Source organism: Vespa crabro, chromosome 1, assembly GCF_910589235.1.
Source record: "Vespa crabro chromosome 1, iyVesCrab1.2, whole genome shotgun sequence".
NCBI classification, from domain to species: Eukaryota; Metazoa; Arthropoda; class Insecta; order Hymenoptera; family Vespidae; genus Vespa; species Vespa crabro.
This window is the reverse complement of record NC_060955.1, coordinates 1,486,906-1,502,500: the sequence shown is the minus strand read 5'-3', so window position 1 is coordinate 1,502,500 and position 15,595 is coordinate 1,486,906. Positions and strand designations below refer to the sequence as shown.

General features: G+C 31.8%; 1 protein-coding gene across 1 annotated transcript; it reads left to right on the top strand.

The window, feature by feature from the left end:
• The first annotated feature begins 6,093 nt into the window (after positions 1-6,093).
• LOC124427708 (kynurenine/alpha-aminoadipate aminotransferase, mitochondrial-like) lies at positions 6,094-11,404 on the top strand. Its single transcript, XM_046970956.1, has 8 exons — positions 6,094-6,476; positions 6,639-6,826; positions 7,384-7,554; positions 8,408-8,668; positions 8,849-9,028; positions 9,925-10,051; positions 10,240-10,448; positions 10,725-11,404. The coding sequence occupies exons 1-8, from the start codon at positions 6,368-6,370 to the stop codon at positions 10,797-10,799; spliced, it is 1,320 nt and encodes a 439-aa protein (XP_046826912.1). The 5' UTR covers positions 6,094-6,367; the 3' UTR covers positions 10,800-11,404.
• Positions 11,405-15,595: the final 4,191 nt, after the last annotated feature.

Below are 15,595 nucleotides of genomic sequence, written 5' to 3'. Positions count from 1 at the left end.
ACTCGTCTCACTCATTACTTTATCCTTTCTCTCTCTCTTTCTCTCTCGTTCTCTCTCGTTCTCTCTCTTTCTCCCTTTAGCTTTGCACCAATCGCGAGGATCCATTTCCTATCGACTCCGAGAGACACTTTGGCTCTTTTTTTTCCTCCTCACCAAGAGCCTTCGTCTACGTTCTCGTTTCGTTCCTCCTTCCTCCTCTAACTTCCTCTTTCTCTTTCCTAACTAGCCTTGCCTCACCTGTAATACTCCAAAGGTGACAAGGTTCGCCTGGAAGTAAAGAGATAGATAGATAGATAGATAGATAGATAGATAGATAGATAGATAGATAGAGAGATAGATAGATAGAGAAAGAAAGAGAGAGAGAGAGAGAGAGAGAGAGAGAAAGAGAGAGATAGGCTGCTTCGTCGTCAGGGACTAATTTTAGGTCGGCTAATGTCGTTTCGCTTTTAATGAACATCTCCGTTCGTTAAGTACGTTTCTCCATCTCCGCCTTGCCCGCGAAGTGGCTCCTCTACCGGAGACCGATCTCTCTGCAAACTATTTTTCACCTACGATTCCTCCCTCTTTCTCCTCCTCCTCCTCCTCCTCCTCTTCCACCCTCAACCACCACCTCTTCCTTCTCCTTTTCCTTCTACTTCTTCTCCTATTCCTTCTCCTTCGACGCATGCTTTTGATTATGATACTGGCCGCTCGAAATGCCCGAGCATCTTTTTCTATCGGACCTTCTGTCGGATACTTCTTCTTTTTTTTTTTTTTTTTGTTTTTTCTTCTTTATTTATTATCCAACAATAATCTTGACAAATCGAATAGCATTATCGAATAAATCGAATATCATTTGAAACGATAAGAGAATAAGTTTTCCGTACTATCTTCTTCTGGGATAATTTTCCTTTCTCTCCTACCTTTATTACCTTCTCTACACATTATTTGATTTTAAATAATTACGATAACGATAAGAAACAATCGGGGATTGTTCGAAACGATAATAAAAAAAAAAATAAAAAAAAAAATAAAAAAAAATTAAAAGCAAAAGATAAAGAAAACTTCTCATCGAGAAATCGTCATTTTGAAATATTCTTAATTATTAATAGAATATTATCTAAATCGAAATATATTTTTTCGAATTATATATATATATATATATATATATATATGTGTGTGTGTGTGTGTATATATAAAAATTTTTTTTTCAAGTCTTTTTCTTCTCCTTTCCTTTTTTTCCTTTTTCTCTTTGGCGCATTCTATCATTCAACAAGAAATATTTCATTTAATGTTAACACAGATACGCGTCATAAATTTTGAACGTCAATCGAATCAACGGAATATAATTCATTAAATTAATTGTATTGACTTAAACGTTCGAGGCGTTTAAAAAAAAAAAAAAAAAAAACAAAAAAAACAAAAAACAAACAAAAAAAAAGAAAATAATAGAAGCCACTTAATGTTAATTTAACATATGCTATCTTGAAATTACGCGAGCCACTTTATCCGTTCTATATTTTTCTCGTTATAAAAAAAAAAAAAAGTCATTCTGAATCATAAGTCTATTAATCCTACAATATAATGCTCGAGTAGTTATGGCCGGTAGAACGATAAAGAAAAATGTAGTGCTTTTATTTATATCCTCCTTTTTAATATCCATAGGTCAAAGGACGAGATAACTATCGATTGTTTTACGATACAATAATACATAATTTCAAACATTTTCGATACCTTTAACAGATGAATTTGAATTAAATCAAACAAATACGAATTATTGTCTGATTTTTGTCTTCCTGATTACTCTCTCTTTTTTTTTCTTTTTCTTTTTCTTCTTTTTTTTTGTTTTTTTCTAATCGAAAAAAATTCTCATATCGTCAGATCATCCTCTTAATCAATTAACTACGACAACTGAGGAATTTAGTTTTAGAAATCCTTTAAAGGGATGGATGCATAATTAAAATCAAACAATGACGAGTATACACGTCGAAAGATTACAATTATAAATTTTATGAAGTGAAGTAAAGAAACACGAGGATGGATTATATCTTTATTCGATAAAAAATTAACAATTCATTGTTGATAAAAGATATTTTTTTCTTTTTTTTTTTTTCTTTATGATTACTGAAGAAATAAATAAAAACAAAAAAAAAAAGAAAATCCAAGCAAAACTTTTCTTCGATCTTATAAATATCATCAACTTCTCTTACAGAAACAAGCCAAAAATTATCAAAAATTTTCATAGTTCGCACATTATTTCGAATTGTTATCAGGGAAATTATTCGATGTATGCAGTAAATTGTACAAAAAATAATTCAGAAAACGTCTTGATGGATTTGAAAAAATAAATCAATTAAATTACTATAAAGGAATACGTTCTTCTAGGATCGAATAATCGATGAACCAAAAGGAAATGATCAAATCTACTTTAAAAAAAAAAAAAACAAAAAAAAAAACATACAAGTTTTATCGATAATAAAAAGCTAACATAGCACTGAATGATATTTTCATTACTTCTTATTGAAATTTCAAGTTTTTCTAGTAGACAATAATTTTTCTTTTTTTTTATTTCACACGACGCGTATACCCGTAGTAGAAATAAAATTTTTGATTGACCCTACGCGTCTAATTCAATTGACTTGTAACTTTATATAAGGTAAATAAAAAATTTAATTATATATATATATATATATAATTAAATTAATATATTAAAAATTAAATATATATATATATATATCCAATATCGATCACCGATATAATAAAATGATTTTTAAAAGGGGACAGAGAGAGAAAGAGAGAGAAAAAGAATTAATAAAAGAAAAAATAGAAAATTCGTCTGAGATTTACGATTATAGAGAAAATATGTGCATGTGTATGTATGTGTGTGTTTGTATGTGAGAGAGAGAGAGAGGGAGAGAGAGAGAGAGAGAGAGAGAGAGAGAGAGAGAGAGAGACTGACAGTGACCGAGTTAACGAACGAAACGAAGAGTGCGATAACCCGACGTGTTATGTGAAATTGTTTTTTTATTATTTCGCGATTTTATTATTTCTTCCATTTATCGTCAATGTCTTCTTAGAGTTCTTAACAGAAAGAGAAAGAGAAAGAGAAAGAGAGAGAGAGAGAGAGAGAGATTGAGATAACACGGATATTCCTTTCGGTTTGGAAGAAGAAAGAACGGAGAACGGAAAAAGAAAAAGGAGAGGGGCAAGCAAGGGCGGATGCGTGGGGATGGGATAGGATGAGGTAGGGGGAGATGAAAAGAGAGAAAGAGAAAGAGAGAAAGAAAGAGAAATTTCGTTATCTTTCATTATTCCATTCTAAACGAACAAACACGCGGCCTTTTAAACGATACGATTGTCTCTCAAAGCCCATTAAAATGTCCGACAATGGTATTCTATCAACGACGGTGAAAAAAAAAAAAAAAAAATTGATTAGACAATTAGTCAGATATTTCTTTTCTAATTAAATTCTTCTTCTTGTCTTTTTTTTTTTTTCTTTTCTTTCTTTTTTCTTTTTTTTTTTTAAATTTACTACAATGTATAAGAATACGTCATACGTAAATCAAAATACACACTAATCATTCTATTCGTTTCTCCGTAGTAATCATCGAGCATAATACATAATTATATTTTGATTTAAAAACATTATTAGAAAGACGAAAGAAACAACAATAACAATAATAATAATAATAATAATAATAATAATAATAATAAAAAGAAAGAAAAAGAAGGAAATGACGCAAAGAGAAAACGATCGTTAATTATACATACACACACCCACACACACACACACACACACAAACGTATATACATATATGTACGTACGTAAAGAAACTTGTATAAGTATATCAGTTGTATACTGATTACAAGTATGCTACGTCTTTCAATTTTCTGTTTATTTTCTTTTCAATGTATTCTCCTCTCTCTTCTTTCTCTCGTAGGTAGCCAAGAATTAGAAACGTAATGGAATTATTGCATCAGGTTCTTATGAAACGACATTAAAGATTGTTTGTCGAATCGGAAAATACGCATCGTTTGCCTCGGATAGAAAGAGAGATTAAAGAATATGGAGAAGGAGGAGGAGGAGGAGGAGGAGGAGGAGGAGGAGGGGGAGGAGAGAGCGAGAGAGGAGAGGGGGGAATAATCTAAGGAGAGGGAATTTAATAGGACAAATAGAAAAATTTTACAAACAAATCTAAGAGCTAATCTAACGTCTAAGTAAATTCGTTCGCTTTCTTGCATCATATTGTCGATGGCTCATGACGTTAACTAAGACGACGTTGAATCGGTAATTGAGAAAAGGAAAATAAATAATACATAAACAAAAATATTACATTAAATTCGCAAAGAAGAAAGGAAAGAGAGAACCAAGGAAGGAAGAAAGGAAGAATGGAAGGAGAAAGAAGAACGGAGAAATAAAATTATTTTTATGAAAAAAAAGTTCATTAAGGATAATGATGCAAATGTATGCATGCTTGTGATAATAGAGAGAGAGAGAGAGAGAGAGAGAGAGAGAGATTATTTCTGTTATATCTATGTATATGTATCTTTATCGAACATTTATTATTCATAAACGCAATGACCTTACGTCGAATGTTATTGCTAATTACTATGTACTTTTTCTTTTTTATTCCTTTCTTACCTTTTTCTTTTTCTTTTTTTTTTTTTTTTTTTTTGTAAGCCGAGTCCTTTTAATTACGTCGTAAAAGGATAAGAAAAAGGAAAAGATCTAAAATCAAATCAAGAGAAGGAGGACTTGCTTGCTTGCTTTCCTTTCACCGTTCATGTTTCCATTCGTTCTTTTTTTCCTTCCCTTAAAAGCGAACGATTAAAAAATGTTGCTCTTTCTCTCTCTCTCTCTCTCTCTCTCTCTCTTTTTGGATATCTTCTCTTCGTTTGCCTCGTTTTATCTTCGTCAAAAAACAAAAAAAAAAAACAACAACAAAGAAAAGAAACGAAAAGAGAAGGAAGCAAAAAAAAGCACATGACATTTTTCTTGAACGTGGTTGTTATTAGAATACATCCACCCATCCATACTTTCTCTCTTATCTATGACGATAATAACATGATATTGTTCCTCTTTTTCGATCGTTACTTGACCTTCGTAAAATAATTTAATATCGTAGCAAGTGTTGCTAACGCTTATGGCACTCTATGATAGTATTAGGAGAAAGAAGAGAGAGAGAGAGAGAGAGAGAGAGAGAGAAAAAGGGAGGGAAAACGAAAAAAATATAAAAGAAAAACAACGAATGAGACTGACAGAGAGAAAGAGAGAGAGAGAGAGAGAGAGAGAGAGAGAGACAGAGAGAGAGAGAGAGATTAATCTAACCGAGTATTGGTTACAATTTCATATTAGACGTCGTTCTATAAAACATTTGATAGACCAAATGTATTATTGTATGTATGTATGGGTCGTGAACTCGATTTCATCATTTTCCGTCTCTCTGTCTGCTAAACGTGATAATGAACTTCGACATTATAACGTAACTATTTTCTAATTTCTCTAAGTCACATTATCGACTGCAGAATATATTATGAGCTTATAAATACCGATGAAAAGATAAATTATCTTAATTAATGAAATTCGATAATGATCGGTTCTTATATTTAATTCAATAGCAAAAAGAAATAAAACAATCGAGCGCCATCATAAACACGTTAAATTTTTACTTTTTTCTCACTTTTCTTTTTCTTCTTTTTTTTTTGTTTTTTTTTTTTTTTCTTTTTTAAACATAAAAACCCCGATAACGAGCTGCTAATCATATTAGAAACGTATTCGAAAATGAAAGAGAGAGAGAGAGAGAGAGAGAGAGAGAGAATATTTAATTTTAATCTCTAATAAAATAAAATTGCACAGAGAAAAGAAAACAAATAAATAATGAAAATATTAAGAAAGAAAACTAGACTTTTACTTTTGTTTTTATTCATTTGTCATTTTGAAAAAATTTTCACGATAATATTGGATAACATCGGTTATCATTCGATTTGATTGCAGACGATTATTATTATATACATACATAGATATTCGAGACGTTCTTATTCGAATACATTAATACTATCTGACGCAACCAATGTTATCGCTAAATATATAAGCCGATGAAACGGGAGTCGACGTTAGTATATGGAAAGGGTTGCTCTCAAGATGACGAAGTAAACTATATCTTACTTTTTATTAAAGAAAATTATTTCCTCATATCAATATTATCTTGAAAATTTTCTCAAATTAACGTGTTAATTCGTCGTTTTATTAATACCAATTAATATTAGTTTCATTCGTTTAATATACATACATATTATATATATATATATATTTTTTTTCTTTTCATATATATATATATACATTTCTTTTCTTGATCTTAATTGATTAATAAAAATCAACAAAAATATTATGTCGTTCACTGTGAAACAAAGTAACAGCAGCAGCCTTACGATGAATTATTCTTCATATAAGACAGAACTTTCGAAAAGAAGAAGAGGAGTGATAACAAGGGAATTAAGTAAGACGATTAATAATTACGAGAAACTATAATATTCGTTTAATTTCATGTTAGTTAATAATTAGAAAATATTATTAACTCATCTATATATATATATATATGTATAATACGATATATTATATATATGTATACATATATATATTTATTTATTTGTGTACATAGCAAAAATAGCGTATTCAGCACCGAATAGTCTTGTATCTCTTGCTGAGGGTATGCCAAATGAAAGGACATTTCCGTTCACTGAAATTTCCGTCAAACTATACGATGGTTCGTCTTTTACTCTGGAGGAAAGTGAATTGAGCAAGGCCCTTCAATATATACCTACTCAAGGTTATCCTCCGTTATTACAGGTAATTCCATGAATTTCCTTTAAATTTATCGTTAGAAAATTAATAGAGAAATATAAATGATAATTATAAAATATCTTATATGCGACAAATTATAACTCTAAGAAGAAGAAATTTGTTCTCTCTTTTAAAATAATTTCAATTGCAAATTCATTACTACGATATATATTTGTTATATTTATGTGAATTATTTCACATTAATATAACAATAATTATTATGTGAATTTAATTAACATTATTAATAAACATTATTATGTTAATATTGTGTGAATTGTTACATTTATGTGAATTATGTGATATTGTTATAAAAATTTTAAGGGAAGGAAACGAAAAAAAGGAAATAAAAAGAAAAAAAGAAACAATAGAGAGAAATGAGATTTCCTAAAATTTATGCAAGTGTATCGAATTATTTCGAGCTTTAACTAAAGCATTCATCTTTTAGCAGTAGATTGTCGCTTATGTAATACATCGACTCGTTACACACAAATTCTTCTTTCTTTGAAATAATACGATTGGCCATAGCGCGTGTCTAACGACGTTCGACATTAAATTGATTTTAGACCCTGAGGGAATTCCAAAGGAGGGTGCACGCACCACCCCTCTGGGAAAGTCGCGACATTGTCATCGTTGCCGGTGCTCAGGATGGTCTAAGTAAGACATTGGAATCTGTGATCGGTACCGGTGATCCAATAATAGTTCCCGATCCTATTTATCCTGGAGTCGAAGTAGTGGTCAGTATAGATATAAAAATATTTTATTCATCCTTTTTCATTTCATTTTATATATATATATATATATATTTTTTTTTTTTTACGTCTGTGTTTCTTTCATTTTTCTCTCCGTCGTTTTTTTTGTTTTTCTTTATTTTTTTTTGTTTTGTTGAATGCAATAAATCATAGAACAAATTTAAAGAGTCACGTCAAATAAAATATTTTATACAGCATAATAAGAACAATAATAATAATAATAATATATTATTATTAGGATCCAACGTGACACGTGATTAACGATAAAGTGAACTTTAACACGCTTATACATGACTTATGTGTATATATATATATATATATATATATATATATATATATATTACACATGTCTCGTAGAACAGATGCTTGTTCCTTCTTCTTTCTTTTAATTCAATATCATGCGCGTGCCGTGATAAATACATTTTCCATATTTTTATCGGCAATTAATTCATCCGTAAACATATACGTTCCCTTGATTTTTCATATTTCAAAGAGATTAATCGACGATCAAACGTGACGCTATCTCTTTCTTTCTTCTTCTTTATCTTTCTTTCTTTCTTTCTTTCTATCTCCCTTTCTATTTTCTTCTTTTTTCTTTGACATTACTTCTGATATATTAAACATTATGGGAATTATATAATATCATGATTTTGATATTTGTCCAATCAAAGCGATAATACAGAGTGCCAATAACTAACACACAATAATATATATTAATGTAAACAATTCTTATCTCTCTCTCCCTCTCTCTCTCTCTCTCTCTCTCTCTCTCTTTCTCTCATAATCATTTTATTTAATATTTCAATATATTATTTATGATTTATTCGATTATAAAAAGGTGACGCCTCATCAGGCAGAATTAATACCAATCTCACAAGACGATCGTGGAATAATACCGGAAGACATGAGAGAAATTTTAAGAAAGCGAATACTTTCGGGTAAAAAAATGCCGAAAATTATGTATATCAATCCTACGGGTAGTAATCCAACTGGTGTTATTATACCACTCGAAAGAAGAAAAGAAATTTACAGATTGGCCTGCGAATACGATTTTCTAATTCTCGACGATGATCCATATTGTTTCTTAAATTATAGTGACGTGAGTATTAATCATCTACAATGTTATACACACACACACACACACACACACAAATATATATGTATATAATTTTTTTTTCTTGTTTTATTTCATTTTATTATTATTATTTTTTTGTTTCTTTTTGTTTTTTTTTTTTTTTTTTTTTTGGTAAAAATCAATCAACTTTTTAATCGATTACAGGAAAAACCTAAATCATTTTTATCCCTTGATACGGAAGGACGTGTTATCAGGATAGATTCCTTTTCTAAAGTCATTAGCAGCGGCATGAGAATAGGCTTTATAACAGCCCCAGCGCCTCTTTTAGCCAGTATTGAACTTCACTTGCAAAGTAGTCACCTGCATGCACCCTCGTTATCTCAGGTTGGTATATATTTATTTATTTCTCTCAAATTTTTCATATCCTAAGATGGTATTAAACATCACGGGAAATTATTTCAATTTAAATATCATTGATATCGTTATATAATATGAACGGATCAATTTTTTCTTTCAATTTCATATCATTTTTTTCTTTTTTTTTCTTTTTTTTTCTTTTTTTTTTTGTTTCTTTCTTTTTCTTTACATATCTAATCATCAAATTCTCATTTATCATATATAAAAAATGTATATTATATATCTTGGATCTAAGAAATAAATAGATCGAGTTTGAATTATCTTGATACGGTACGTTAGAAAATATTTCAATCGAAATTCTTAATATTCTTATAAAATAGATAATTCCTTTTTTCCTTTTTCTTTTCTTTTTCATTTTTTTTTTTTTATTTTTTTTTTTATTTTTAAGGATTTTGATTATATATTTAATTATATGTAAAATTATTACAAAATGAATAACGATATATATATATATATATATATATATATACATAGATACTCAAATACACATTTTGATAAATACTTGATAAATTAAAAGCGTACGCCAATATGTAAATATTATTTACTCAACTCATAAGATGACGAAATGCTTTTGAGATATTGAGAATTTTAGCACGCTTAATTATCAGTTTTATTATTAAATAAATCAACTAGAAAATGAAAAAGAAGGGGAGAGAGAAAAGGGGTGTGTGAGAGGGAGATAGAGAAAGAGGGATAGAGAAAGGGAGATAGAGAGAGAGAGAGAGAGAGAGAGAGAGAGAGAGAGAGAGAGACGATGGCGCGTGTCGATTCTTATCACGACTATAAAATGTTATCAATAGGTTATCGTGAAACTTATAATTCAGGAAAAAACGATATTGATAATTTGTATTCGTAACTTTTAGGTGATGCTATATAAGCTTTTCAAGATATGGGGATACGAGGGTATGATGAATCATATGAATCGTATAAAATATTTCTACAAGGAACGTAGAGATGTTATAGTGTCTCTTGTTAAAAAACATTTGAACGGTAAATTTTAAGGAAGATTTTATGAATCTTTTTGTTTGTTTAAAAAAATTTTTTTTTTTTCTTAGATTTTAAATAAACAATATATATTAATATATAATATGTACTGATTATAATTATTATAATATATTGATTATAATTTTGGAATAAGAAAAAAAAAGAGTCGATTTGAAAGAATTGAAATTTTATAGGATTGGTCGATTTTGCCATACCAAATAGTGGATTCTTCTTATGGATCAAAGTACGAGATATCAATGATACATGGCAAATGATGATGCAGAAAGGTATAGCTAAAGGTGTTATCATGGCACCTGGTGCATCCTTCACAACGGATTCATCAAAACCTTCTAATGCCATAAGAGCAAGTTTTTCGAAAGCATCCTACGAAGAAATGAATCTGGTAGGTATTTTTCAATTGTATCTCTTAATGACAAAAACTTATTTTACGTTCAATCGATCTCTTACCATCGTTTGATAATTTCCGAGAGAAATTCTTTTCTTTACCATCGGTTGGTAATCTTTGGAGAAAAATTATTCCTCTTTTACCATCGGTCGGACAAACTTCGAAAATGTTGAAACTTTGCAATCACAATTGAACGATAAATTTTATTAAAATATTATTGATAAATTGATCGATGAAAAAAATATAACAAAATATGTTTTCTGTGTTATATAGGCAATGGAAAGGTTGGCAAATTTAATAAAAACGGAATTGGCAGACAATGATGCTTTGCAGAATTTAAATTCATGACAATGCGAGAGTTGATCACGAATGAATTCATTTTTTGATATTTATGATCATGATATTTATGAATTTATCAATACGAGCTATTCCGTTCTAAGACATCTTACGATACACGGATTGATATAAATTCATCTGTTTATCCTGATGGAGTAATGAAGAAAATCATGGACGAAATGGGATCATATATTTTATCGACCATAGGGGGTTATTATGGTCAGTCGATAAAAAAGGGAGCTTTCTCGAGACATCCAATCATTCGTTTACCAATTGAGTAAATCAAGAAACGATGAACCTCGTAAAGGAGCGACATCTGTACGATCAAGTATATTTGTAATAATGATTTTCATTATTCTCAATATCGACTTGATTCATTGCAAATAAGGGTATCCGAGTGTTTTGATAATTTCAACGATATATTTCTATTATAGTCCTCGTTGATTATGCCTCGAGATTACAATGTATAATGGTTCTTTTTCTTATTTACATTGTTTTCCAACGACACAATAAAGCATAAGTATTTAAGATAATCTATTAAGATAATTAAGTATTATATCATTTTACGATTGAGTTTTGTTGAGTGTTTTAATAAATTGAAAATTGTTTAAGCGTCATTATAGTTTGATTTTCCTTTTTTTTTTTTATCGTTGATAAGTTCGTTTAATTAATAAACGAACGTAGCGTAAAAAGAAAGAAATGTAAGAGAAGAGATGAAGAAGAGAAATTTAAGAAAAAAGAAAAAGACGGAAAAAAGAAAAAAAAAGAAATGATGGAGAGAAAGGGGATGAAGGTAAACGCGATAGAAAGGAAAAGAGTTACTTTTATGAAGGAGGAGATACGATACGATACGAGAATAACACCGTGCACACTCTCACTTAACGCTAAACATCCTAACTACCAATTAATTTACCGGATTTAATTTAATCTACTACGATATCAAATAGATGAGAGATCCGTTCGTTGCGGTCTTCTGCATGTGTCCCCGATCGAGGAGTCCCAAGGGCGAGAATTTGTTTCGACGATAAAACGAAGGAATCACTTGTTTCGCATAGAAAATACAAATCGTTTTCGTCGTTGTTGTTGTTGTTGTTGTTGTTGTTGTTGTTATTATTATTATTATTATTGTAAAAATGTTCATTGAATTAAAACAATTAATAATTAACGATCGACGAAAAATATTTTTCACGAAAATCGTCAATTATCAATTTAATTTCACGCAGTTATATGTACTCCAAATGGAATTTCATTTGAGAGAGGGAGAGAGAGAGAGAGAGAGAGAGAGAGAGAGAATGTGTGTGAAAAAAAAATTTCGTTAGAATGTAGTAAATTAATTATATAGATATATATGATCCAATAGTTAATCTTTTATATTTGAAAGATATTTTATAGATAAATCAATCATCATCATTATGGATAAATCAATAATAAATCATTATTTCCTCATATATAAAAATATATATATATATATGTATATATATATATTTTTTTTGTATAAATATAATAGTATAGTAATCCAAAAAAAAATGTAATAGCATTGTCGATATAGTCTTGTATAGGTAGGTATATCGAGTATAGACACGATGACGGATTTAAGAAAACCGGCTTGTATCTTCGTAAGATGGAAGACCAAAAGAGGAAATCCCTAGGCTCGCGCACGAAGATATAGTGTATATTAAAGGACTACTTTCTCCCTCTCTCTCTCTCTCTCTCTCTCTCTCTCTTTCTTTTTCTCTCTCGAAGAAGATCCTACGCCGATGAGAGGGTCTACGAGAATATAGGCCGATCATACGAATGGGCACATTTTCGAAGCTAAAGATTTGAAGGGGGAAAAAGAACCGGACCACTTTTCTCCTCTCTCTCTCTCTCTCTCTCTCTCTATCTATCTCTTTCTCTTTTTCTCTCTTTCTCTCTCTGTCTATCTGTCTATTTATCTATCTGTCTCACACTCTCTCTCTCTCTCTCTTTTTCTCTTTATCGTTCCATCCTTTACGACATAATCGAGACTTTCGATTAAAAGACACTAATCTCGCGTTTTAGTTTTAATCTAATCCAATGTTTATTCGTAAAAAAAAAAAAGAAAAAGGGATAGATTGTCGACGAGAGATGAAGAAGAAAAAGAAAAAAAGAAAAAAAAAAAAAAACAGAAAAAAGAAAGAATGAAAAAAATTCGTAAATCTAATTGGGGATTTTCGATATTTTCTTTCTCGTCGATTATAATACGATTAATCAATTTAATCGAACATTATCTTCAATTATTAGAAAAGAGAAGGCACAGGTCGAGGGAGAACATGGCGAATGGAGGAATAGAAAAAAAAAAAAAATAGAAAAAAAAAAGAAAAACAGAAAAAAAGACAAGAAAGAGAAGAGCAAAAAACAAGGAAAAGTAAAAGAAAAAGAAAAGGAAGGAAAGAAAAGTAAAGGAAAACGTGGGAGGTAATCGAATTACAAAAGGTACTTTCGAGGGTATTTCGCTTTCTACTTAACCGGGTGCTCTTTCTTTAATTAGAAATTGAAATCTCGTAGGTAGAGGAGAAGGAGAAGAAGGAAAAGAAGAAGGAGAAGGAAGAACGTTCCTCTCGTCGAGTATCGCGTAAGTAGATTCGCTTGCCGGACGACTTTACAATGATATTTTCAACGAAATCATACAATTTTCTAAGCGACATCCAACGAGATCTTACTAACGAAAAGAAATTTCGAAAAATGTTAAACGAAAAATCAAATAGGATTTTCGAAGATGCCAAAAGCATCGAATTCGTGGATGAAGAAAAAGTCTGGGAGCATGAGAAGCTCGTACATAGAAGAAAAAGAAGAAGAGGAAGAAGAAAAGAGAAAAAGAAAAAGAAAAAGAAAAAGAAATCTGCAGAAAGAGAAGAGTTCAGGTTGAACTGAGGTGTATAGTAACTGAGAATGGTTGAGATGGAAGGAGGGGGTGAGGGTGGCACAGGGTGGAAAAAAGCGAAAGCATGAGAGAATCGTTGAGGCTCACCCTCGTATCAGACTGGAACCCTATAGCTGATACGTGTTCTCTCTGTTTCGTTCTCTCTCTCTCTCTCTCTCTCTCTCTCTCTCTCTCTCTTTTCTCATCCTCTGCTTCCTCCGGACCAACGGTACCGGTCTATATAACACGGAAGGCGAGGGAGTTATTCCCTAGGGATAGGTGAGATCGGAAGGTGAGACGAGGAGTAGAGACGAGTGAAAGAGGAGCAGAGAAGACAGGAAAGGGGGAGAGAAAGAGAAACACAGAGAGAGAGAGAGAGAGAGAGAGAGAGAGAGAGAGAGAGAAAGCGAGGGTTCGAGCGAAACGAAAGAGTACAAGAAGAAGAGAGACAGAGATAAAGGGGCTACGTGAAAGATAGAGAGAGATGGTGAGAGATAGATAGCTAGAGGGAAACAGAGAACGAGAGAGAGAGAGAGAGAGAGAGAGAGAGATGTTGGCAAGGGTGCGCGCGAGGGGTAGTGCAGTTTCGTGTTGGCATTACTCTTGATTTCCGTGGTGACGTCGCTACCTCGCCGGTCCTCTCTCACCTCCACCTCTTCCTCCTCCTTCTCTTCCTCCTTCTCTTCTTCCTCGTCTTCCAACTCCACCTTCTCTTTCTCTTCCTTCTCCTTCTCTCGCTACTCCAGCATTCTCCTCCTTCTCCTCCTCCTCCTCCTCCTTTTCTTCCAGTGTCTTGTATTTTGCCGTTTCTGTGTAGCCGTGCTGCCCTGCTCATCCCTCGCGATACGGAGAAAGAGCACCTACCCGGACTATCCGAGAGAGATAGATCCCTTTTCCTACACCCTACGAACCTATACACTAGGACCATACCATATTCCACTACTACTACTATTACTAATAGTAGTAGTAGTAGTAGTACTACTACTATTATTATTATTATTACTAATACCAACATACACACGACTACCAAGAGTACAGAAAGCACGCTCCGTCAGCCTTGCTGGTTGGTCTTCCTCTCTCATGCTTGCTTGCTTGCTTGCTCGCTTGGTTACTTGTTTGCCTGACTGCTTGCTTGCTTGCTTACTCTTGCGTTGAGTTGAGTTGAGTTGAGTTGAGTTGAGTTGAGTTGAGTTGAGTTGAATCGACTTGACTTACCTTACCTTACCTTACCTTACCTTACCTTGCCTTGCCTTGCCTTTCCTTTCCTTCCCTCTTCCCTTTCCTTCCCTTGTTTTCCTTTGCTTTGCCTTGCCTTGCCTTGCCATCCCTTACCTTGTCTTCTCATTCGACCTGGTAAAAAGGGCTGCCGTGCCCATCGCCATTATATCACGATAAAAATTCCTTCCTTATGGTCGGAGAAAAAGGGATCGCTATATCACGTGGATAAGCACGAGCAGACCCAGTAAAGAATAGCCACCGTTCTGTTTGCCCTCAGATCCTTCGCTCGCGTTCCCTTATTACATGTTTCTCCTTTCTTCTTCTTCTTCCTCTTCTTCTTCTTCTTCTTCTTCTTCTTCTTTTTCTTCTTCTTTTTCCTCCACTTCTTCTTTTTCTTCTTTTCCTTCCTTCCTTTTTTTCTTCTTCTGACTTTTTTCCCCCTCTCAAAAAGAACTTCTATACGAAACGTTCGATATTTTCCTCTCGATGATCATTGTACCCATTATTAACATTAATTTGTTAATCATCATTAATATTAATTGTTCTCTATCTCATTTTACTTGATTTTATTACTTTGATATCTATATATTCCATGGTCTATACATACACACACATATATATATATATATATATGTGTATGTGTGTGTGTGTGTGTATTGAAAGACTTTAACTTTTAAACATAGATGCAATGTATAAATGAAAAGTAATG

What these genes read in the sequence shown, in the direction of transcription:
- LOC124427708 (XM_046970956.1), top strand. Translation starts at nt 6,368, where the DNA reads ATGTCGTTCACTGTGAAACAAAGTAACAGCAGCAGCCTTACGATGAAT. An exon ending in ATGCACCCTCGTTATCTCAG is followed by an intron (nt 9,029 to 9,924) that starts GTTGGTATATAT and finishes CGTAACTTTTAG; the next exon opens with GTGATGCTATATAAGCTTTT. An exon ending in TGTTAAAAAACATTTGAACG is followed by an intron (nt 10,052 to 10,239) that starts GTAAATTTTAAG and finishes GAAATTTTATAG; the next exon opens with GATTGGTCGATTTTGCCATA.